The 25,806-nt window shown below is 34.4% G+C and overlaps 1 protein-coding gene across 1 annotated transcript in view; it reads right to left on the bottom strand.

The window, feature by feature from the left end:
- Nucleotides 1-10,948: 10,948 nt before the first annotated feature.
- LOC150110654 (glycosaminoglycan xylosylkinase-like) overlaps nucleotides 10,949-25,806 on the bottom strand; it is a 125,830-nt gene continuing 110,972 nt past the window's right edge. Inside the window, exons 7-9 of the mRNA XM_090400056.1 lie at nucleotides 22,804-22,992; nucleotides 16,727-16,786; nucleotides 10,949-15,948 (exon numbers count right to left, since the gene is read on the bottom strand). Of these exons, the coding sequence (XP_090256182.1) occupies nucleotides 15,738-15,948; nucleotides 16,727-16,786; nucleotides 22,804-22,992 (460 nt within the window). The 3' untranslated portion in view covers nucleotides 10,949-15,737. The remainder of the gene's footprint in view (nucleotides 15,949-16,726; nucleotides 16,787-22,803; nucleotides 22,993-25,806) is intronic.

The raw sequence follows: 25,806 nt of genomic DNA, 5'->3' as shown, positions 1-25,806 counted from the left end.
TCTTCCTCAGCCATAGCCAAGTTAGCCGGTCTTGGGCAGCAGGGTTTCATCCCGCAAACAGGCTGTGAACACACACAGATCTACAGCCATAAATACTTAACCCCCAATGAGGGGGCTCAACTCGCCCCAACAGGGATGGGGGAGAAAAGGGAGGAAACTCCATATGAATAAATAAACAAATCACATTCAATTCCGATAACCATATCTTCGACTTTCAGCCAGGTTTCATTACCATACTAACCAAAATCAATAATGCAAATACTAAATTTGCCAACAATACGCTACAGACGCTCTGTTTCCAAAATGTTATGTAGAGTCATCATTATGCTCTTATGGTATACAAAGATCATTATTTTTGATTTACCAGTGAGAATCTGCATGCATATTCACATAATGGTTGAAAGGAAATTTTCTGAGAATAGTGTTTCTGTGCTATTGTCTGCAAGATTTGAAATGTTGCTTTATATAGTACAGATTAATTTGTATCATCATTACGGCTATCAACAGCAGTTTCTAAAACAAAAACTAAACCTTATTTTCAGAATGGCAAAGAAGACTAAATGTCAGTTAGCGTGCCTCCATAGAAACAGCTAAATTGTCATCAGTTCTATTTTTTGCGTGCAGTGCTATTAGGAGCGGTAATGACACAAGAACTTCACATTTGGAGAGAAACATGAACGACATAAACATTCCAAAATATTTCAAGTACAAAATACATTTAAACAAATTTTAGCTATGCATCTACCATGAGTGAGTTTACTTAAAAAAAAAAAAAAAACTTCAAAGCAATTTCTTGATATTAGTAGCCGAGTTCAGTAACAAAGTACCACTTATTTCTGCCAACAGTATCGATCTGTATGACAAGTTTTTGGCTCATTCTTCTAAATGAAATGTTCCTAAATTACGAGAAAATTATCACATTTTCTTCTCGACTAGTTTAATTTAAAAAATAAATAAACTTATTACTATTCCCTTTAAAGAATTTAAGGATTAATGAAGAACATGCGTTTTGACTTTCTAGAACAAGATTGGCCAAGTTCTCCACCATGTTCGAGTCTCTGAGCGAAATATGTTAGCTTCTGCCTTTGTAGATACAACGTATTTTGTTTAATGTCAGAAAAGATTCAACCCATGTTTTAAAGGTGATGAACATGTGCGTGCGTTCACGGGTCACTACTCTTTTTAATACACGATTTTATTTTATATAATTTTATATAAAATTAGTTTTCATATATGTAGCACAGCATAACCATAATTTTTCAAGAAATTGCATCATATACTCAATACTAATTATAAGTCTGTCGACTCCATGGAGGGTGTAATAATAACTACTACTAATTAATACTTCCTATATTTCGGCAACGTTACATAGTCATCCAGGGATGATGATATGTGCACACAGGCACTAACACTGGGTAAATGAGGCCAAAGAAAGGCAACCTAAGTCGTGCCTAGAGTCCTAAATAAAAACCCTACATAACAGGACAAAAATAATCACTTCCGATAGCTAAATGGCCCTAGTGTGCTAAATTGGGTGGTCTTGGCCGTTGGGCTGAAGATCTGAGGATGAGTGATTCCCAAATTTGGGGCAACAAATGTACCCAGATTTGTTGGGATTAGGCAAGTTTCTCAGGACTGAGACAGATTCCAGGAATATCCTCTCATATTTGTATTTGCCATGGTGCAACAGCGACCTTCTTTCAGTGTATCCTGTGGTGAGTGTCAAAAGCATGGTCAGCATGTCCAGAAGGACTGTAATAGTGGAAATGGATGTAGGCCATGTGTTCCAAAATTCTGATATTGGTTGTCCTGCCCTGTCTGACCACAGTAACATAGTTTTGCAACTTCAAGGGTCCTGGTAGACATCTGGTAGGTCTAGGGAATGTGGCCGGTCTTTGGTGGAGTAGATAAGGGATGCCAATTTTTTATGTGGTCTGTAAGTGGTTGTATTTTTATAGGAAATTTTTTTGGATGTGCCACAGATATATGGAATGATGATAATTTTATGTAATCTCTGCTCTGAAAGGCAAGAGAAGAGGGTTGCAGTCACGGGGCTCTAATATCTTGTGGAGGTTGTAGTCAGCCATTGCCTAAGAAAGTGTTGATAATGTGGTCAAATTCTGTATTTAGGGCACAGCTATCAGAACTGATTAATTTTGTCCTATTATGTATTGTTTTTATAATCCCATATTCTTGAGGAAGGAGGGTGACTGCTGGTGAATTAATCTACCAATATGTGTGGGTTTTCTGTAAACGGAGAATGCCAGGGATCCATCTGACTCACATGTAATCAGTGTCGAAGGGGAAAACGTTTCCCATTTTTTATGGTAAACTGGATCCTGGGACGTGATTGTTTAGATGTGTTAAAAAATGGTGAGAATATTTAGACCATGTGGCCAAATGGAGAACACCCAATCACCATAGGATAGCCAAACAGTGGATTTATGTGGAGCAGAATTTAAGGCTTGTTGTTCAAAGGTCTCCATGAGAAAGTAGACCAGGGGCAGAGAAAGCGAAGAACCCACAGCTGTCGCCTCTATCTGTAGAATTTTCCTTGCTAAACAAAATAGCCAGAGTTCATGGTGAACTCCAAGAGGGCTGAATCAGGAGGAAATATGGCTTGTATAAGGTATCTGAATGGGACATTAGAGAGGATACATCAAAACTGACCATTATTCTTAGCCAATGGCTACAACCCCCCACAAAATACTGAAACCCTGTAACTTCAACCCCCCCCCCCCTTCAGAGCAGCAATTACACAAAATCTATCATCATTTCATATATCTGGGGCACATCCAAAATGATAACAAATATCCTAAAGAAATACAACCTTACAACTACATAAAAAATTGCCATCCCTTTATTCACTAAACAAAACCTCAGCCACGTTCCCTAGGCCTACCAGGTCCCTTGCAGTTGCAAACTGTCCTACTATGGCCAAACAGGCAGAACAGCCAATATCAGAATTTCGGAACAAATGGACTACATCCATTTCCAACACTACATCTGCTCTGGACTTGTTGACCATGCCTTGGATACTCACCACAGGATACACTAGAAGGCGGCCAATCTTTTGCACTGCAGCAAATACGAGGCTATTCTTGCCTCAGTTGGGGGTTAGGAAAGTTTCTCAGCCCTGAGAAACTTTCCTAACCACAACAAATCTGGGTGCATGAAACTGCCCCAAATTTGGGAAGCACTCATCCTCAGATCTTCAGTCCAAAGGCCAAGACCACCCAATTTAGCCTACTAGGGGTGCCATTTAAGACTAGGCCCCACTTTGATTGCTGTTCTTCAGCTTCATTTAACTCATTAATGCTTGCATGCATGTATCATTGTTCTGTGATCCCTGATGATGACAATGTAACATTTCTAAAATATAGGAAGTATTAATTGAAGTTATAATTATATAAGCAAAGTGGATATTAGATCCAGCATTATTTCAAAGCCGAATATAGACACCATGAAAGTTCTGTAAAGTAAGTTGACCAGACGGCTTATGGGAATACATTCCCTGGCATTCACAAGTTGCCTTAGTTCAGACCACTCAGAAGACATAGGCGCCGCATAAGCATCTATTGTATTCGCATTCGTCTCCTGTTAGTCCATTTTCATAAGGTTTCCCTGGTCTGACAGCTGTTTCAAACTGGTTGGTTCTCCTCAGAGACCAGGCAGAAACCTTAAGAGAGCAAAAACTCACATTCAGTACTAAGGAACTTGAAATGTCATAGAAATGTATTTTTCGTAATCAAACTCTCGGTGTCTGTGTGTTCAAGTATTTACTGAAATAAAGAGCCAGCATGGCCTCTATCGAGCCATGTCAATGAATGCTTTCCACCTTTATCAGGTCTTTTTAATCAGACAGTCTTATACAGAGGTAGAGACTGTTTTCTCCTGGAATGAGAAAAACATCAGTTTTTTGCCCTTTAGAAGAAGCAAACCAGTCCCATGAACACACACAGTTCTACAGACAAAATATTTACCAAAAGAAGGATGCAGCAGAGGAATGGCAAGACAGCTGCATTCAGTTGCCAAAAGCTTCTAATCAGGGGACTAAACCCTTCTTGGATGGATGGATTGATGGCATTTTTTGGTATGGCTTGAAGTATGTTGTACCTTTTTTAAAACTCAACAGATTTTTTCTGAGTTGTCCTGGATGTAAGGAAAGGCATTAATTTTGTGTGTTCTGTATTTTTTTTGTTGTGTGCATGTGGGGGCAGAGTATCCTGTTGATTCTGTGAAGGGGAAAGCCATTGCCTAAAAAAGTGTCATGGATGTGATGGATTTCTGTGGATAGACTAGTGTGGTCTAAGCAAATGGTTTTAGCTCAAATCAACTAAGGTTTTGATAGCATCGTATTGCTAGGAGGCATGGTGATGTAACAGGTGATGTATGCACCTTCCAGTGTGGATAGGTTTTCTGTAAATAAAAAAGGATAACACTATTTCTGCTGACTCAGGCTATTGTAGAAAATTTGGTTATTAGTTTTGAGTTAATAAATCCTGTCATCAATTGCACCAATTGTAAAAATAGGCTGCAAGTGGTATCAGATTTCTACATTGAAATCTAGGCACAAATGTAAGATCCTATATATATATATATGTTACTAGCTATGATAATTATCTTCTATTCTTAGAAATAAATCTTAACTTCCTCAATAATTAAGTAAAGGCTATTGAATGTAATTTTCCAAATGCTTTCCACCCAAGCATCACATGCCTTTTAATTTCATCCATGATATTTGTTGTCCTAAGTATATGTAATGATCTACTTGCTCAATTTCCTCATTACTGATTTTTATTATTTCTGGTTGGACATAACTATTGAACTTTGGTCTTCTTTAGCTTTATCTTTAGGCCTGCTGTTCTGCTAGCAATTTGGAGCTCATGGATACGAGTCTGTAATTCATGTGCAGTTGAAGTAAAGATAACTATGTCATCTGCAAAGCGTAAATGGCTTAAATATCTTCCATTTATCTTCAGACCTTTCCCTTCCCAATCAAGAAGTTTGAATATTTCTTCTAGGCATGCTGTGAATAATTTTGGAGATATTGTGTCACCCTGTCTTATACCTTTCTGTATTCCCACAGTAGAGATGTTTCCATTGAAATGAATTGCTGCTGTGGCATTGGTGTATGCTGATTTGATGGTTCTGATGTAGGGCTCCTCCACTTGTTGATTTTGTAATGCTTTAAGTATTGCACAAGTTTTAAGTGAATCAAAGGCTTTCTCATAGTCAATAAAATCAAGACATAGTGGTAACTGATATTCATTACACCATTCAATAATCTGCTGTACAACTTGAATATGGTTCATTGTACTAAAGCCCCTTCAAAAGCCTGCCTGTTCTTTTGGTTGTGCTAGGTCCAGAGTCGCACAAAGTCTATTAGCTAAGACTTTTGTAAACACTTTGTAGACCACTGATAACAGACTGATAGGTCAGTAGTTCGTCAAGTCTTCTATCTCACCTTTTTTTATGTATCAGAATTAGGGTAGCCTTCTTCCATGTTCTTGGTACATCATTTTTCTTCAGGTATAAAGTAAACAGTTTTGATAAGAGTTTGTAGATTATTTCTCCACCTGTTTTTAGAAGTTCAATACTGTTCATCAATTGCTGTTTGTCTTTTTTGAGACTACGGTTGTTTTCAATTGTTATACAAATTTACAATTGAATTTTCTTATTTCTTCTGTGATACGTTTTCTGATTGTTTCGCACAATTCAGTATATTCAATTTTATTCTGTAGGTTAATTAGGTTAATATATATATATATATAAAAACAAAACAATTTTGTTTTTATCTCAAAATATATTTGTACGGGCAAAAGGATCTGGTATTTTGAAAAAGAATATATAAATTTAGATTTATTTAATTAAATAAAACTACAGCAGAAAATCTGCAGTTTTTTATTTTGCATCACAGTATTTTTATATGAGAAGGAAAACCTAAAGCATATTTGACGGAACAGCTATGGACCTTATACTATTATGTTATGTTTAATATAAAATAAAATTTTGAATATGTGATTTTGATTCCCTCATAAGCAATGCATAGAATGCTACAAATGATTTCAAATAATCAAAACAAAATTCAGAAACAAAAAATGCAGCACATGCAAGCCCGTACATGCGTGCGCGCACACACAAAGTAGGATGGAGGATACAGAAGTAAAGTTACAAACCAAAATAGTATTAATTACAGGTGTTTGAATTCGCAGCTTGGATACCACAGCAGGCAACAGATGTTTGTGGACATCACTTCCATACCTGTGCAGCATGTACATACCATATGAAAAAAATAAAAATAGCAGAAATCTTGCATTTTACATACACATAAAAAATGCTATCATACACTAGAATCAACAAATGAATGCTACTGCACATTACTATACAGTGGGTGTGCACCATATAGTAACCAATATTTGTATATCTTTATAAAAGCAGAATGATAAAGCAGTTTAGATAAATTTATTGAAAGATGCGCACACACACACACACACAAAAAACATCTGGTTCCCCATCGCTTACTGATCCTGAAATTTACTTACCAAATATTTTGTAGATGTTAATCTCAGTTCTTTGCTTCATGGAGGTGATGTTATACTTCTAAATAAATCTGCTAAAAGTCTGCACGATTCCCTGACTAAACTGAATAACTGTTGTAATAGATATGGTGTGAAGGCCAGCAATAACAAGACAAAGACAATGAAAATAGGCAGTAGCATTGAAAATATCAACTGTGAATGGAGAACCTATAGAACAAGTAAAACATTTCAGCTACTGAGGAACGATTTTTAGTGAAGGTGGTAAATTAAATATGGAAATAGACAACAGAATCAACAAAGCTGGTGTGGTAGGAAGTCAACTGAATAAATTTATATGGAACAAGAGAGAAATTAGTAGAAGCTCTCAATTAGCTGTATATATACAACACAGTGTTCAAGCCAATTTGAACTTAAGGATCTGAGAACTGGGTTAGAAATAAAACACGACCAAAGACAGCAGATATGAGGGTCCTGAGGAAGATTAGGGCATGAACAGATGGCATCGATGGCAATATCATATTATAAACAAGGATATTAGGAAAGAACTTGACATTGTTAGCTAATGAATTCCAGGAATTCATTAGCAAAGCTAATCTCAGGTGGTCACTTAAACAGAATGGAAGAGGAAAGATTAGCAAAACAAGTGTTCTCTGCCAAGTTGGCAGGAAAAAGACCCAGAGGAGGACCAAGATATATGTGGATTGATACAGCAAAAAAGTGCCTTAGAAGAAGAAATATAAGATCTGATAATGTTGGAGTCTTGACAGGTTACAGACTGATTTGGAGGAAAATTGTAGATAGGAAGTTAGTAATGATGTAAATTTTTCATGTAGTACCATCATATCCTATACACCCCTTGAGGGATGTGTCAGGAATTTGATGATGATCATCATATTTTGTAGGTCTCAGTTAATTGTGGATTAATAAAAAGAATGTAAAAAAAAATGATGCAATTGTATCATCATCATCAATATCCTGATATGTCAGCATTACATGATTAAGTTTACATTAGTATTAATCTCCTATCAACAATTTGCTCCAAATTAGTCTATTACTTCTGAACAGACCAATATTGCCATATCTAATATTTCATGCTAGCCACTTGTGACTGAATGAAATGTATCTAGACCTTGGTCTTCCTCTAGGTCTCTCCTGCCATCTTGGCATCAAACACCTGTTCTGCTAACATTTACTCACCCATTCTATTGAAATAGCCATACCATGTTAGATTAGCTCTGCTCACACATTCTTGAATGCTAACAATGTCATGATCCTTTCTAATATCTTAATTGTTAATATTATTCTGCCATTAACACTATCTGTTAAGGTCCTAATTTTTCAAGCACTCCAGATCAAAGATTAGAAGCCAATGACTTGGGAGTGCTTAAAAAATTAGTGCTTTAATTGCAAAATTTAACTTTTCATCATCATCAAATTCCTGATATTTATCCTCAAGGGGTGTACAGGATATGATAGTACATGAAAAATTTACATCATTACTAACCTATCTACAATTTTCCTCCAAATCAATCTGTTACCTGTCAAGGCTCCAACATTGCCAGATCTTATATTTCTGTCTTCTAAGGCATTTTTTACCGTATCAATCCATCTAGATATTGGTCTTCCTCTGGGTCTTTTTCCTGCCAATCTGGCAGAGAATACTTGTTTTGCTAATCTGTCCTCTCCCATTCTGTTCAAGTGATAATACCACCTGATATTAGCTCTGCTAATACATTCCTGGATGCTAACTATGTAAAGTTCTTTCCCAATATCCTCATTTTTTATAAAATTTAACTTTTTAAAATTAAAATCAAAAATTCAAAAATTCTAATTCAGAACGTGAGAATTTTTTACCTTATAGATAAAGTTTTTCAAACACAAATGTGCACTATCAAAACATCTCATAACTTTTATATAAAGTTTCAATTAAAAAATCCTGTATATTGCACAATATTTCTTTAATTTACATTCTAAGAGAATAGTGATTTCTTTTATTTCTTGCAATTTCTTTTGTCCTATTACCGATTTCCATTGTTATGTTTCCCATGATTTCCTTTGTGAAGTTTTTCACAATTTCTTATGTGTTATTTCCCATTATTTCCATTGTTCTGTTTGACATGATTTTCCTTGTTACATTTTTCGTGATCTTTTATTTCTTGCAGTTTTCTTTTCTTTCATTCTAATTTTAATGATTTACTTTGCTCTGCATCCCACAACTTTTTTTTTTTTTTTTTTTTTTTTTTTTGTTATTGCATGATTCCCACTCATGAAAGGTTGTAAGCATGTAGTAAATTGGTACCATGAGTAGGCTATGGCACCAATATTATAATTTTTTTTATTATTATTTTTTATTTATTTTTTACATAGCACAGAAAATCCTGCTCTAGAGCCCAAACATAACTTTTTCAAGCCACTTCAGACCTCCAATTTCATTGCCCAGTGGCTTCAAATTCATCTCCCACCTAATGACAATCACAAACATCCATGCCTATGACAGGATTCGAACCTGCGATCTGTTGGTTGGAGAATGGATAAGCTAATGTCAGGTTCAGTGGTGGCTCGTAGGTTAAAATCATGGGGATGCAACTTTCAAAATATACATACACACTCTAAGTACAGTGTATGTGTTTGGATAAGATATCAAAATTATGGTAAATTTAAAAAAAAAATTAAACATGAAAAAATATTGTTTATTTTTTCATGTTTAATTATCGATAAAATTATACAGTTTGATATAATTCAAAATGACTTAAAAATAAAATCCATTCTTGTTTTGTTTAGAGTGAAAAGGTCAATAACTTTTTCCTTGATATTTGTGTGACTAATGAAGAATTTTTTTCTCCATTTGAAATCATCACAAGTGCATTTAACCTATCCTGATTCATAGTGCTCCTCAGAAATGTTTTTATTCTCATTAATGTTGAAAAACAGCACTCAGGCTCTGATGAAGTCATAGAAATTGTCAAGAGAATTTTTATCAATGCAGTAATTTTACTAAGAACACAATCTAAATTATTTTCTGTTATAAATTTTAACAAGTCAATTAATTTACAATAATCATGCATGTCGAGTCTACTGTAGAATACTCGAAGTTCAGGTTCAAGTTTTTCTTTGTTGATCATGGGATATGTTTCAGTGGTCAATTTTATTTCTTCTCTCTAGGCAATTTATTCTTAAAATTAGCTAATTTATCCTTGTTAAATAATTTAGCAGCTACTAAATGTTTAGTAAAAGAATACCTTTCCTCCATATCAACACATATGCAGTCACATACTTCCTTTGATCCAGCAGTGAGCATCTTTGAAGGTTTCTTCAAAGATGCTCACTTCTAAAACAAAATCTAAAATAAAAACTATAACAAATGTTATGTCTTGAATTGTAATGCCCATATTTAAAGAGACTGAGTAAACATGATAAGCACTACTAACACTCTACTACTGGTGCAAACTGCATATAAACAACAGTGGAACTGCATGACGGACAGTGTCGCATTCCGCTAATAGCTTACATCTCACTATGATGTGCATATGCTTGCACGCGTAGCAATATGACACTGTGGTAAACACAGTGCTGCTACCATCATTCGCCCTCCTAAGTGCTACAAGATGGATTTTTATTATTTTTTATACAAAATAAGAGAATTGTATAGGATTGTTGATGATAAAATTAAATATTACAAGCAAATATAAATAAATTAATAAGCATATTTATATATCAAGAAAAATTGGGTGTGCTGCAGTGCCTATGCACGCGTCACCCCTGGTCAGGTTAGCATTTATATCCTAAATTGACTACAATAAAAACTTTACATTATAATGAACTATCTCTGGTCCCTAGGGTTCAGTGATGTTATCTCACATAAGATGAGATGAAAAGTTGAAAATTTGTTTTTTTCTAACTAACTGAAAACAAAAACAAATCTAATACAAACATATGAAAAAAAGTTGGTCAAATTTTGGTGGGTTTGAAAAAATGCTGGATGCACACTTCTGTTTAGTATTTATTTTATATTATGACATCTTGAGAGTTCACTCATGCTTTACTCTCAAATTCATATTTGTTGTGAATAGAAAATGTTAAATTTTATTTGTTTTCATTAAAAATAAATAAATAAAAAATGCAATCCTTGAAAAATCACAATCAAGCAATTTTTAATGCCTTCAAAAAGAAAAATCACGGTAAGCAGACATTCACTGTATGATATCACAAAACCATGGCATTCCTTGAAAACAGCACCTCTAATGTACAATAATCTGAAAATATTTTCAATGTAGTTTCATACTAGGAAGCAATAGATGGAGTTATTATGCAATAGTTGGCATCTACACTCTTTACAAGTATATACTAAGAAGTATTTTTTTAATATTAAAGACATACAAAACTTCAAAAGTTAAAAAATTAACAAGTTTAATTATTAAATATACTGTTTTATTGCACAATACAAAGATACATAAATCTGAAATGGAAAATGAGAACCAGTAAAATTACGCAGTAGAAATTAAGTTACCACAAGATTGCATTAATGCTAAATGTATTAAAAATAAACATAAATAATATTTAAATAACTTTCAACAGCTTACACGTGTAACAAAAAATATATAGAATTTTATTCAAAAACTCCAATATATTTCATCTAACACCATGCACACATCATCATTATCATCAAGGAGACAAACTTAACTACATTCAAAACATGAAAAAATGAGTCAAAAAATCATTCATATATTAGCACGTCTCGGTCACAGCTAAAGTATATGATTATATTATTACAGTTCAAAGGAACAATTGTAAAAAGTTACATAGATAGAAAATAATTTAGAAAAAAACATATGAACAACTAACAGTGATCACTTCTCAAAAATTGGATATTGGCATGCAGTCTGATCAGCTGAGGTTGAAATGATTTCAGTGTTTCAAGGAAAAGACAATCGAATTTGAACTAACTGGAATAAAGAAGATTGGTCTGATTCCAAAGAACTCTGTGCCTAGTGTCAATTGTGTGAGAAGAAAGGATAGACTTTCTCGGATTCTATAAATGTAATATGGTCTTGATGTTCTTCAATTCTAATCAAGGGTTAATGGTCAGTCTGTCTAAAATAGCAAAGATGGCATGAGCAGAGTACTTGACAGATACCTGGTAAGGAAAGAAGTAGCAATGTATCCTTCGTAGATGGTAGGAAGGAAGACAGTTTTTGAGCTGGTTTGAAAGAAGCATTTAGATTGAATTTATGAAGAAACCTATTTGTTCCAAGGTTCCTTTAAGGTAGAATATTGAAATTCTTTTCACATCAGATTGTAGTGTTAAATTCTAATGAAAGGAATTATATTCAGGATTTAACATGGTCTGCCATTCCCTGAGCCAAATTTACTCATCAGATAAATATCAAATTATATACTTACTGATGTATATTCCAATAGTTGTTAGTTATTTATCCTGTATTAATTCTTTGTAGAGTATATATCCTATATAAACTGTGCACGGAAATTCGGAACTTAATCTGTTTGTGTAAATCATTGCCAAGGACTTAGCCAGTATAACAGAAATTGAGTGCTGTGAGAAATTACAAAGTTATCTGCCAGCGCACATTTTGGTGCTAGTTACTATGCTGTGTTAACGGAGAAACCACGAGACAGATTTTAGTGCAAAAAAGAGAGAGAGAAGAGACATGCGCTGTTGATATAGAGAGGAGAACGAAGTGCAAACTGGTGGAACCGAGTTGAAGAGACAAGGGAGCTCTCTGTTGTTTGACTTGCCTTTTTTTCGGGCTCTTGTTTGTATCCGGAATTCTATTTCCTCGTCCAGTAATAGTGAAGTCAAGAGTCATGACAAGGAGTGCAAGGAAACCTGAAGGATAGTCAATTTAGAGCAAGGAGGCATGTGTTCCCGAGCCAAACCAAACCGCTACTAAAAACCAAGGTTCTTTCGTACTAATGTGAGCTGAGAGAGAAAGCTATTAAGAAGCAAAGAAGTGTTTTCCAGAACCAGTGACAATAGGCAAAGTATACCAACTGTTTCAGTAAGGAAATTCTTTCTATGTTTTTTGTGAATATACTAAAAGGGAAGCGTATTGCCATAATAACAGTTCAAGTCTGAACGTACGATTTCATGAAACTTGTTCCAAGAGAACGTGATATAAGTTAGAGACTGATTTACTAAGAATTACAGTAATAGATTGATAGGACTTTAGAATTCCTTGGTGTATATTTTAGCGAAGTGTGCTTTATATATCCTGAAACAGCTAAATAGAGTCAACATTTGAAGCGCATTGAATAGATAACCTTGTCTAAAAAGAAATTTGTGCTTAGAAGCTTTTAACAATAAGAAGGGTAGAAATCTATATGTTAAAAACCTAACCGTTCTCAGTGTACTCTAAAGTGAAGTTATTATTGTCTCAATAAGAACTTGTTTATTTCATGATCATATTTCTTATGTTTAGAATTTCTTTGATTAATGTAATTTCATGTGTTAATGTATTAAATGTTTCCATTTGTTTTGAATCTTGTGCTTGCCTGATTTCATTTCATTGCACCGCTCATTTAATTGTTCGAATCTAAGCGGGAACCCTATTTAATGAGAAAGTAATATAAGACTAGAGAACCATCATCATCATCATTAAATTCCTGCCATGTACCCTCAAGGGGTGTACAGTATATGATAGTACTACATGAAAAAAATTACATCATTACTAACTTCCTATCTACAATTTTCCTCCAAATCAGTCTGTTACTTGTCAAGACTCCAATATTATCAGATCTTATATTTCTATCGTCTAAGGCACTTTGTACCGTATCAATCCACCTATATCTTGGTCTTCCTCTGGGTCGTTTTGCTACCAACCTGGCAGAGAACACTTGCTTTGCTAATCTTTCCTCGCCCATTCTGTTTAAGTGACCATACCACCTACGATTAGCTCTGCTAACGCATTCCTGGATGCTGACAATGTCAAGTTCTTTTCTAATATCCTTGTTTTTAATATGATATTGCCATTGATGCCATCTGTTCACGCCTATAATCTTTCTCAGGACTCTCATATCTGTGGTCTCTAGTCTTTGGTCAAGTGTTTTACTTCTGACCCAGCTCTCAGATCCATAAGTTAAAACTGGTTTGAACACTGTCTTGTATACAGCTAATTTAGTGTTCTGACTAATTTCTCTTTTTTCTCGCTTATTCCATATGACTAGAGAACCATGACTACTATATAATTTAAGGATAAATGTCTAAGGAGAGTTTTGATCTGAATTAGATTATGTAACATTGTGCTTGCTGATGATTGATTCCACAACATTGTTCATACAAATGTGAATGCAGAGCGGCGCAGTTAAAAATAAATTTTCTTTGTGTTCAAAAGTGGAGTCAGTCAACAGCCAGAACACACAATGGAGAAGAAACACGTCACAACAGTAGTATGGTAGAAGGATGATAATTATCCCTAATTTTTTGAATGGCTGCTTTTAATTTTATTCAGTTCATCGAACAAAAGGGAATCAGAAGAGCAGATCATATGAGCTACAAGACTCTTGATAATACTCATCTTCTGTTACAAATGATGGTGCGAGGATGAGTGAATGTATCTGCCAGTAAAGGATGGCTTCTGATAAACTGAAATTTCAAACATACCTGTCGGATTTTGGAAGTTTATTTTTCACTTGGTTAGACTATGATGAATTTAGTTTAATCCTTTATCCAAGTGTAAGCAAACAAAGTTTGCACCTGAAAATATCTTCAGGACTGAGGTAAGAGAAAGGTAGTGCAACACCAGGCAACTCCAATGTGCTTGGTCCACAAAGGTGGACCAAGCTCTCATCATTCCTTGTCTCAGTATCTCCCATAATGCAAAGCACATCTCCTTGCAGACATGTATACTGCTATGCATTAAGGGAAGGGCCACTACCTAGACCGGTTTCAACCGTTATTGAAGTCTTGTTAGTGGGAGGCAGACCCAAATGTGGAGATACTAAGGCAGAAGCAATAGGAGAGGTCATATTTACCTATAGGAGTTTTTACATATTTACATGTCTGCAAGGAGATATGCTTTGCATTATGGGAGATACTAAGACAAGGAGTGATGAGAGCTTGGTCCACCTTTGCTCGGAGTTGCCTGGTGTTGCACTACCTTACCTCAGTCCTGAAGGTGTTTTCAGAAGCAAACTTTGTTTTTTTACCTTGGATAAAGGATTAAACTAAATTTATTATAGTCTAACCAAGTGAAAAATAAACTTCCAACATCTTTCTCTAAATCCAGAGTAATTCAATAATAAGGTGGTACACCTGTTGGCAACTCCTATAGGTAAATATGACCTTTCCTATTGCTTCTGCCTTATTATCTCCACGTTTGGGTCTGCCTCCCACTGAAGAGACAGACCTCAATAAAGGTTGAAACCGGTCTGGGTAGTGGCCCTTCCCTTAATGCATAGCAGTATACATGTCCGCAAGGAGATGTGCTTTGTACTATGGGAGATACTGAGACAAGGAGTGATGAGAGGTTGATCCACCTTTGCTCGGAGTTGCCTGGTGTTGCACTACCTTACCTCAGTCCTGAGAATATTTTCAAGTGCAAACAAACTTTGTTTGCTTACACTTGGATAAAGGATTAAACTAAATTTATTATACCTGTTGGATTATGAAACTGTTCAAACCTCAACTGATCAGACTACATGACAATCTTCATGTTTTGGGAAGTGATGACTATTAATTGTTCATAAGTTTTTGTTGTTTTTTTTAAGATAATTTAAAATAATTTTTTATCTATGAAACTTTTTTTTACAATTGTGCCTTTGAACTCTAATAGTGTTATCATATACTTCAGCTACGACCAAGACAAGAGCTAATATATGCATGATTTATGGCTCATTATTGTGATTCATGTTTTGAATGTATCTAACAGTCGACATAACATTTGATGAAATATATTGGAGATTTTGAATAAAATTCTATATATTTTTTGTTACATGTGTAAGCCGTGAAAGTTAATTAAATATGTCCAGTGCACATGTTCCATTAAAACCATTTAATACATAAATAACATTTTCAAGAAATGTTAAAAATAGCTGTGTAATAAGTTATACAATACAGCATACTGAGCATTTAATGTACATGTTGACATTAATTTAGGACTAGTTCAATATATTCTGTGTTTTCACTTGAATTAAAATAAAGAATAAATTTTAACTAGGAACAAAAAGGCATACATTCACTCAAGATGTATCTACAATTACATATTCTTCACCTTTTTCATCCAGGCATACCTCAATAGCTGCCAGTATAGTTCTTAAGCGTCTATCAAATGCATCCAAATGTGGTTGGGCTAAAACTGGAGACAGTGGATCGTATAAAAGCAGCTCCTTCATAGCACTTGAAAGTGAATCCACAAGTATCCAAAGGTAGTCATAAGATGATTTTCTAATTCTATCAGGGAGAGGAAAAAAAAATCATTTGTGTTTAGTAATAGGCAAAAATATTTGTTCATCATTCCAAAATAAATTTATATTTTTAGCATCTCTAGAATCCTTGAATTTGCCCAATCAGAATGATGTTCATCCAAAGAGATGTGGCTCTTATAGTTTTCTAGAAATCTTGCTCTGTACAGAAGAGATCAACTGAATCACTCAGCAAACCTTCTCAGTAACTCCTCATGCACTCATTTAATCATGGAGACATTCAATTTCCATATTACACTTTTTTTTTTGTTTGCTTCAAAAACTATTTTTATTATAAATGGCATCTGCAATTTCTGTAGTAACTTCAAAATAAAAAAAACCAAGTGTAGCAAACTTTATTTTGCAAAAGTTGCAAAAGTTTGCAACTTGAGCAAACTTTTGTTTGCTCAAGTTGAGTAAAATAAGGATAAAAAAAAAGAATAAAATTTTTTATCAAGTGCAACTTACTTTCCTTCCCAGTAAAATTTCTCTCAAGTATTTCTACCAGAGCATTATAATAATACAGTTATACATCATTTTGGCCTTGTATGTATGTATATATAACTGTACACTTTTTTTTTTTTTTTCAAGATGGTAAACAGCAGTGACAGAATATGATGTTATGAATCACTGCACAAAAATTAAATGAGGGTAAAGCAAATACGAACATCACCTCAGTGACTTTTAGGAACTATATCATTCAATTCTAATATCTGAATAATGTTATATCAAATCATATTATTAAAAATATACATTGAAGTTCTTACCTACAGCACTGATATAATGGAGCTAATATCGTCAGTTCATCCCAGTAAGGATTGCCAAAACTATTTAAAAAATAATAATAATAATACATTAAAACATGGGATAGGTAAGCAAATGCTTTCAACCTGTTTAGAATTAACTCAAAAAGGATCCTATATCAAATTTATTGCTAAGTATAAATTTAGCAATTATGTTTTTGATTTGGTACTTACGTTTTATATTAGTTATTTATTCTCACATGATGTCAACTATTTTAATTATTGGAAGAATATTTAATTATCCAAACACACAAACTTTAAATATCTGAGGCACTTTTTTTTTTTTTTACTTTAAATTTTATTTTATTTCTTGGTAAGGTAAAAATTAGAGTACATAAAAGTGATGAAAGGAATTGGTCTTTCTGCAGCAGAAGAATTTTCTCACCCTATTAAAAAGAACTTGCCAGTGTAGGTCTCATCACTGTAGTGAGAACTACAATTTCGAGTTCTTTTTAATAAGGTGCGAGAGAGTTCATCATTTTACACATTTCAGGGCTTGCATTCCATAACAGGATCTGTTATGGATTTATGGATATAAAATAAAGAAATGTATTGAAAACTCTTGACATAAAATAAAAAGCAAGACAAAATGAAATAATCCACCTGTGGTATCTCTGCACAAACAAGTTATAGGTTTGAATTCAATTATGGTACAGATGTTTGAGAAAGTTTTCAGGCAGAATGATTTTCTCTCTGCTATTATGAGAAAGAGAAATTAGAGCGTTTTCTAAGAAAACACAACAGGCGTACGCACGATGTAGTGGAAGGAGCTACTGGACGTCGTGACGAAAACCCAAGTGACCGTGTTGGCGGGCATCACAATATACGAGAAATGCCGGGAAGAGCAAAGAAAACAAAAAGGTCAAGTAACTCCCCACTCGAGGCTTTTTGGTTCCTGTTTTCTGACCTCTCGGATGTTGGTCCAGTCTGCACCGACAGAGAAGTTCCAGGCTGGCCGTGGAAGGTATGGGTTATCTGCCGCAGCGTATGAAATAGGGCTAGCTATTTCCTTGGACTAGGAGAGCTAAGCAATGTTGTGCGACAGAAGAACCAAGTAGATGCCGTCCATTCTGGCTAAGCTCCTGAGCCATATCGCCCTTCCCATTGAGAATCTGGCCGTATAGTTGTTGAAGGTGACCAGACGGGTAGCAGACTGAGAAGAAGCCTTGATGCCCAGACAAGGCAGAAGAAAGGAACGAGTAACATTTCAGAGACGGTAATGTAGACTCTTGTATTATATATATTCACAGTTGAGGAATTGTGTGTTTTCCAAAGAACATTTTGTGTAGTGGACTTAATATATGGAACTTTAGGAACCGTCTCCAACTTGGCATAGACCCATCTTTGTTTGAGAACTGTCTGCCTAGAAGGGCTCTATTTATATTGTATGAATTAATTGTATTGTGTTAAGTGATATAACTAGTGACCACGTGAGTGCAGAATGTGTGATAACTTGTGATGAGATAATGTTAAGTTACATATAGAGGTGGTCCAAGCAAATTTGTTCAGGTATTTCATTAGTAGTAATGAACCAGAGATCTTACTTAAAATTGATTCAGATTACCTAGTAGTAAGACTTTCATGTATCTTTTCTTTAATTAATAAATATGTTTCTTAGTACCTGCCTGATCTGATTTAGTATATGAATTCAAACAGCCACCCATAAAAATATCGAACTTAGTGGGAAGAACCCACGTGTATAATTTAATAAAGCGGACCACGACTGCATGCAAGAATATAGTGAACAGAAGTTAGATATTTATTATAGTTTAGTTACTGTGTATTACTCTGAGAGAGCCATCCTGCATAAGAGTCTCATCTATCCTCGGTATTGGCTGGCGCAGTTAAAAAATAAAGTTGTCAATGCTTGTCAGGTGGACTGTCTCAGACGATATATTAATGGCCACGTCTCATTCTAGGACAAAGCCCTAATCATTAAGTATCCTACACGTGATTAAACTTAAGAGCGGCCAAAGAATTTTTGTTTGTTTAAAAGGGGAAAGATTTAAGAGAAAACAACGAAATAAGTATAGACTAACCTTAAAGGCCAAAATAAAAGGAGAAATTACAGAAGAAGAAGATATAACAAATGGAGCAGCGGGTAGGATTTATTTAGATAGATAGCATAACGCACGACATAACACTGATAAACACCTAGAACAAAAATTAATTAATTTTATTTTTTCTTATATATCCTAAAAAAGAAAAAGAACAAATTATTACAGTTTGCTGAAACATTTAAGGGTTAAAGGGTTTTAAGATATGTTCTTTCTTGTGGTTATATCAGTTGCTTTAATATCATTTTTGTTCTAGGCGTTTATCAGAACTTTCCAGACTCCCCTCATATTCATACATTCAGTTTAAATGAAAAACTCTGTGCTCTGATTCAATGCTAGAATCCTTCTTCCATAAAAATATCTTTTTAACTTGAGCAAAAAAACTTGTCCTACCTCAGCAGACTTCAGTGTAAAAGTCTTGCTATCATTATACCCTGCTTCAGAAAAACATCAATAAAGAAACAATTCTAATATAGACTTCTGGCTTCACAGTTTGTTTAAACAATTCTTCCATTTGATGAACTTATCATAATCTCCAGACAATGTTTCCATCTCATCTCTAATAAATGTAATGCACTGTCTTAAAATTAACAGACATCACACGAGTACCATTGTTTAGAAGAAAGTATAAAACACGATCTTCTTAAAACATGATCTTCTATCTTCAATTCAAATTATATGTTAGAACATCCCAATTACTAAAGAAATAAACATTCTTGAAAACTATATTATAGTTTATCCTTTAAAAACAAATATTTTTCATTTATATTTATGTCATATGGTTGACACACTGTTAGAAAGAAACTTACTCTTTCAGATAAATACGTTGGTCTCTGTTTACCATTCCTTAACTTTATGTTCTTCTTTCCTTCTCTTTCTCTCTCCCTAATAAAAACTTATTCTTTTTGCATATTAGCACAATTCTCTTGTTCACATGCTGATAACAGTTCAGTGCTTTCTGGATGTCTTGCAATACACTTGTAACAAAGTTACCAGGTAAAGTTCTTACACAGAAACATATAGAACAAATGATATGTAAAATGCATTTTCAAATAAGAAAAACAATTTTATTATATAGTTTTGATCTATTTAAGTAAAATATGATAGCTTCTTGATATTTTCTGGCTGAAATAAGTGCCATTCTTGAAATTTGAAAATGATCAAACTGTGTGCATTAGAACTCTGTTGCCATTACAAAACATCTGAAGTTTAGCAATACCTTATAATGTAAATTTAAGTTACACCGACTCTTTGAACAAACAATGCTAAATCTTGCAAAATGATTTTTAAACATAAATGTTTACATCATTCTTTTTGTATAAATAAAGACAAGTAAATTTAATTATCATAAGATAATTAAATTTACTTAATATAATTAATGCTGATTAAAACAATCCTGAGTATTAGTTGGCATTAATTGCATTATTATATACTATAAATGGGGGAATATGTAAAATATGTAAGGGCTTATATCACAATAATTCTCACTGAATCAATCTACACAGGAATGAGGCTGTCATTCTTAACTCCACATAAACACTCCCAACCACTATCCAAACATTAGTTCTTGAAGTATGCCAAAGAAGTACAAAATAAAAATTCCGCATATTGTTAATGGATCAGATCAAACACGCTACCTTCAGTCCATGTACACTACAGCCCAAAACGGTTATAAATGAACCATAAAACAATCCAAATCTGATTTTGAAAGGATTGAATGCAGGAAAACTTGCCTCCTGTTAAAATGACAACCAAGCCTCTCCTCCTTCATTTCATGATTTTCATGCCAAATTAGTTACAGATGTTCTGCAATTTAGTTAGAGAATCCTAGAAACTTGCAATGGATTTGTTTGGGAGTATGACATCATCAATAAAGAAAACATAAGAATACTGCTAACAGTATTCTTATGTTTTCATTCAGAGATATCAAACAGCTAAGTTTAATATCTCTGATTCTAATATCAGATTTAATGACATTTTCTTTCATAATGTGATCCACGTGGATGATGAAAAAGATAGTGTGCATCCTTCTCTGAGTTTGAAATTGAAATTGAAAATTTATTGACTGAAAAAAATGGTACAAATGATATCATACAATAGTGATATTTGTTACAGCAATACAAGTGATAACGGAACATTGAAAAAGTAATACTATATGAGGAGTGGCTATTAAATAATGAGACTGGTTACAAAAATGTGGTTTTTTATTATAATTGTAAATTAATTGTTATCCCCTTCAACATACTCCCCTCCTCTATCTATAGACTGCTGCATACGAATTTTGCATTGTTGGAAATAGTGCTGCAAGTCATCAGGTGTTATCTGCTTCAGTAGTGCTGCTGCTGTTTTCTCCTTTACCTCATCCACTGACAGAAAATGGGTGCCCTTCAATGCAGATTTCAAGTTTGGAAAAAGGTAAAAGTTGCATGGAGCTAAGTCCGGCAAGTAAGGTGGATGGTCCAACACTGGGATCTTCTTATCAGCCAGTTACTGCTTTACAGACAGTGCACTGTGGGATGGAGCATTGTCCTGATGGAGAATCCAAGCATTGTTCTTACACAGATCGGGTCTCTTCTTCCTCACTCATTCTCTTGGCTAGACCAGAACCTCAAGGTAATAATGTTGGTTAACTCCTTGATCCTCTGGTACCGATTCAAACATTACCACGGCATTGATAAAAATAAAATAAATAAATAAATAAAAGAAAAAATAAAAAAACGATCAGCATTGCCTTCAGTTTTGACTTGCTCATTCTTGCTTTTTTCATTCTCGGTGACGTGGGAGTTTTCCAGTGCATTGATTGTTTCTTTGTTTCTGGACTTAAATGACAATCACTTCTAATTATTTCACATCTCCTATATGTCCTATATCATGAAAACTAGTGTGAAAATATCATTATCAACAAGTCTCATCTCATCTTCCATTTACCCTCTTTTATCTTGCGGTGTCGAGAGTTTTATATTAATCATCGGACGGACTTCAAACCATTTACAGGATAAGGTGGTCAGCCCTATGCCTCGGTGTATCCTATGTCCTGTAGTGTTGAGTTCTCAAGGCCAGTTTGCCTACTTTGTGGGATGAAAAACCCCAGGATAAACTGGGGGAAAAACCCTACTGTTCACGCCCAAGACCAGCTAACTTGGCTATGGCTGAGGAAGATCCTTCAGCTCCTTATGTCACCAATGGGAATCGAACCTAGGACATTCCTTCCCCAAGCATATGGTTGTGAAGCGCACAGCCACTAGGCTAACCGTGGGACCAACAAGTCTATAAGAATTTAATTACTTCTTGTGTGTTCTCTGGATTCATGTGAATACATGCATAATGTATATGGTTGAAAACTGTATGTAATAACTAGTCCATGTTCTGAACAGAAATCCAGTAGGTACTTACTATTATTTTAACAAAACATTTGACTGTATGTATGGTATTCATACAGAGTATTTAATATTTAGTTTAGTATTTCATACTAAACTGAAGTGAATTTAGTACTCTAGCTACTCCTTCCTTTTCCTGATTATTATTTTCTGAACAAAACACCTTGTAGTTATTATTCAGCAGTATCTCAAATCTTTTTCTCTTATTTATCTCAGTAAAAACAATTATGTTGACGTGGCACATCTCTGTTTGCCTAGTTCCACTTCTTTGCTGTTGACAATTCTTACACTGATGATCACTGCCTTCAATACTGCTGATACTGAGTTTGTTCGTAGCTGACTCTTCACTGTTTGTCCAGATTCCCTGATGAATACATGCAGTGAGGGCCTTTTAATCCATTGATAGCCCAATCAGCTTGACATTTGTCATATTATACCACTGTGCTTGTTCATGGTTCAAGTCAATAAAGAATTTTTTATGACCAACTCAAAAGACTGCAAAAACTATAGCACATTTGTATAATTGAATGCCCAATAATAAGGCTGAGAGCAGATTTAGAAATTATTTTAAGAATTCAGTATTCTTAGTGCATTAAATAACACTTACCTTTTACCATTATCCAAAAGTAAAATCATGCTGTCTGACTTATCAGAAAATACTTCATAATGATGCCTGTCAGCATTGCCAATTAGATAATCAAATATAGATGCATCAACAAGATCTAAAAGCCTTGGTCCCATTTTATACACATTTACTTGTTGGACACGTTCACAGTACTTGTAATCTACCTCCCATCTAGGAATCAGTATAAATATTTTATATCAAAAGCATGATTTAAAAATATATATCATAATAACAGAAAAAAGAACCAAAACTGGGCGGATATATTTTTTTGCTGCTGTTGTTAAAAAAAATTAGTTCATAGTTACAAGAATTAAAAGTTTATATTGTACATGAATAAACAAACTAATATAGGAGAAGTTCCAATCTATAATTTGGTGCCAGTAAAATTACTAAAAATCTGAAATGTGATATTACAGATGAAGTGAGGTAAGTTACTGCATAAGGGAGAGAAGTCTAGTATGCTTGTCTGATGCTTAGTACTATTCAATCTTTTGAAATGCAACAGTTTAAACTACAACTGTGGAATGCTATCTCATGTAAAATCAATAAGGATAAAAGGAAAAGAATATCATCATTTGACTTTGTGATTAACTGTTTAGAAATAGCATACTTGGCTGCTTTGAATTACTGCCAAAAGAGTTATGGTCATGAGCATTAATGTATTATTATGTGCCAATTCTATGTGTTCTCAGTCTGTTTTGCTAGAAGTAAAACTAAAAGAGAGAGGGGGGAACTTCTGTATCATTATGCATATTTAATGCCTAATAATTAATCTGATAATCTTAATTTCCTTGTATATACACAAAACTGTTCTGCTATCTTTGATATACATGTGAAACATTCAATTCAAGCTTTAACAAGGTACAACAACTATTATAATTATATCAATATCAATGAATGAGGACGTTCAGTGGAGAGATTACAGAAGACAAGTTTCATCATATCATGGAACTAAACCCTTACAAGTATACATCCTCTGTCTAAAAAGAAACTGAACTTTTTCAAAAATAAAAGAAACTAGTGGCGCCACCTATTGTATCTTTTTGTTGTCGAAAGCGACAACCTTCATTAGTGTTGTGTAAACTGTTTATGACATTTGTTTCATTAGAAGCCAAGTTATAGTGCCAAAAGTGACAGTGTGTTTTGACGAATGGTCAGAAAATGAGTTTCCAATAGAGAGCTGCGATTGACTATTGTGTTAAACTTGGTAAAAGTGTTACCGAAAGCATCAAATGCTTCAAAAAGCATACATGCTTATTGATGAAAAATAGTCAGATTATTGATGAATGCTTATCCCGTACTCAAGTTCACAAGTGGTGAACTTGAGTATGGGATAAGCATGAGGACGACGAAAAGCCGGGCAGTCCAAAAAACTGGACTGAGCGAAGTTAACATCCAAAAAATAAGTGCGTGATTTCATCAAAGAAAAAACTAAATCGTCCATGAGATTGATTGAAGATGAATTGGGGATTCCAAAATCAACTGTGCACAACATTTTGACTGAGTTTGGGCCTACGTAAATTGAATTCGCGATTTGTTTTCCCCACAAGTTGACCGACAACCAAAAAATGTATCAAATTGAACACTACAAGGACCTCATTAAAACTGCTTGTAAGGACTCCAACTTCCTTGAAACGATCACTACTGGTGAAGAAACGTGTATTTTGAGTATGAGTCTGAAACAAAGTGCCAGAGTGCTGAGTGGAGACCACTAGAAGAGGGGCATCCGAAAAAAAGTCACTTGAAGAAGTCAAAAGTAAAGCCAATGCTGATTTGTTTCAACAATTCCAAGGGCATTATCCACAAAGAATTCATTACGCCTAGCCAAACAGTCAATGGTGAGTTTTATCTTGAAGTTTTGAAGAGATTGATAGCGAGAATTCATCGCGTACAGCATGAATATCGTGATGCAGGCAGTTGGTCACTTTTGCACGATAATGCACCATCTCATCGTTCAAACATTGTGAGACGGCTTTTGAGCAAAAACCAAGTTTGTGTGTTGGATCACTCGCCGTATTCACCTAATTTAGCACCCGGTGACTTCTCTTTCCCCAACTTCATTTGCCAATGAAAGGAAAGCGATACGACACCACTGAAAACATTCAAACGGCAGTAACCACAACCCTCAACAGTATCCCAAAAATAGATATAAAAAAATCATTTAACGAATTAATTGACCGTGCCAAATGCTGTATCGAAGCTGAGGGAGAGTATATTGATTGAAATAAATGATTTGAATAATTATAATTGGCCTGTGTTTATTTTCTATCAAAAGTTCGGTTTCTTTTTGGACAGAGGGTGTATATCATGTCTGAAGTAGTCCAAGTTCTATGTTCAATTTTTTCTGCTGTAAGATTAAAAATAGGAATGCACTCAATATTTGGCTTTGCTTCAGTATGTGTTCAGTCAATTCGAAGTGTTTTGCAAATATCTGGCTTTGGCCAAGTCAGAAGAAAGATTCAACATTCAGCCAACCAAAACAGAAAAAATTCCTGTGACAAGAATCATAAAACACTCACAAGAAATCAGGTAAAAGCATCCTCCCACCTTATCTTGTGTAATTGCATCCTAAGGTTGTGTGTGCTATAGGCATATACTGCAGTGGTGTTGTCTGTTTGTATTTAGTGGAATTATGCAGTCTTAAAATGTGTTTATATTATTATGTATTAAAATACTGAATCAGAGTAAGATTTTAGCAATGAATATTAAAACAAGTGATGCTTGTAACTGTTATGATTTATGTGACAATTCAAAATTTGCAAAATATAAAATATGCAAACAAGCAAACAAAAAAAAATGTTAAATATCCATGAAATCAACAACAATTTAAATGCACTAAGCTCAAATCAGTGCTCATTAACAGAACCAGTGCTCAATTTATTGGAGCCTTTAGAGGAAATGAACAAAAACATGTCTAAACATTGCTTTAATTTTGACAGTGCTCCCAACTGTTGAAATTCTAAAAATGTGTTTATCTAAAGATGA

This window comes from Typopeltis vanoorti, chromosome 1 (assembly GCF_054136105.1).
Source record: "Typopeltis vanoorti isolate ZY-2024b chromosome 1, IOZ_Tvanoo_1.0, whole genome shotgun sequence".
Classification (NCBI taxonomy): domain Eukaryota; kingdom Metazoa; phylum Arthropoda; class Arachnida; order Uropygi; family Thelyphonidae; genus Typopeltis; species Typopeltis vanoorti.
The sequence above is the reverse complement of the archived record's forward strand: the minus strand, read 5'-3'. Positions and strand labels throughout refer to the sequence as shown.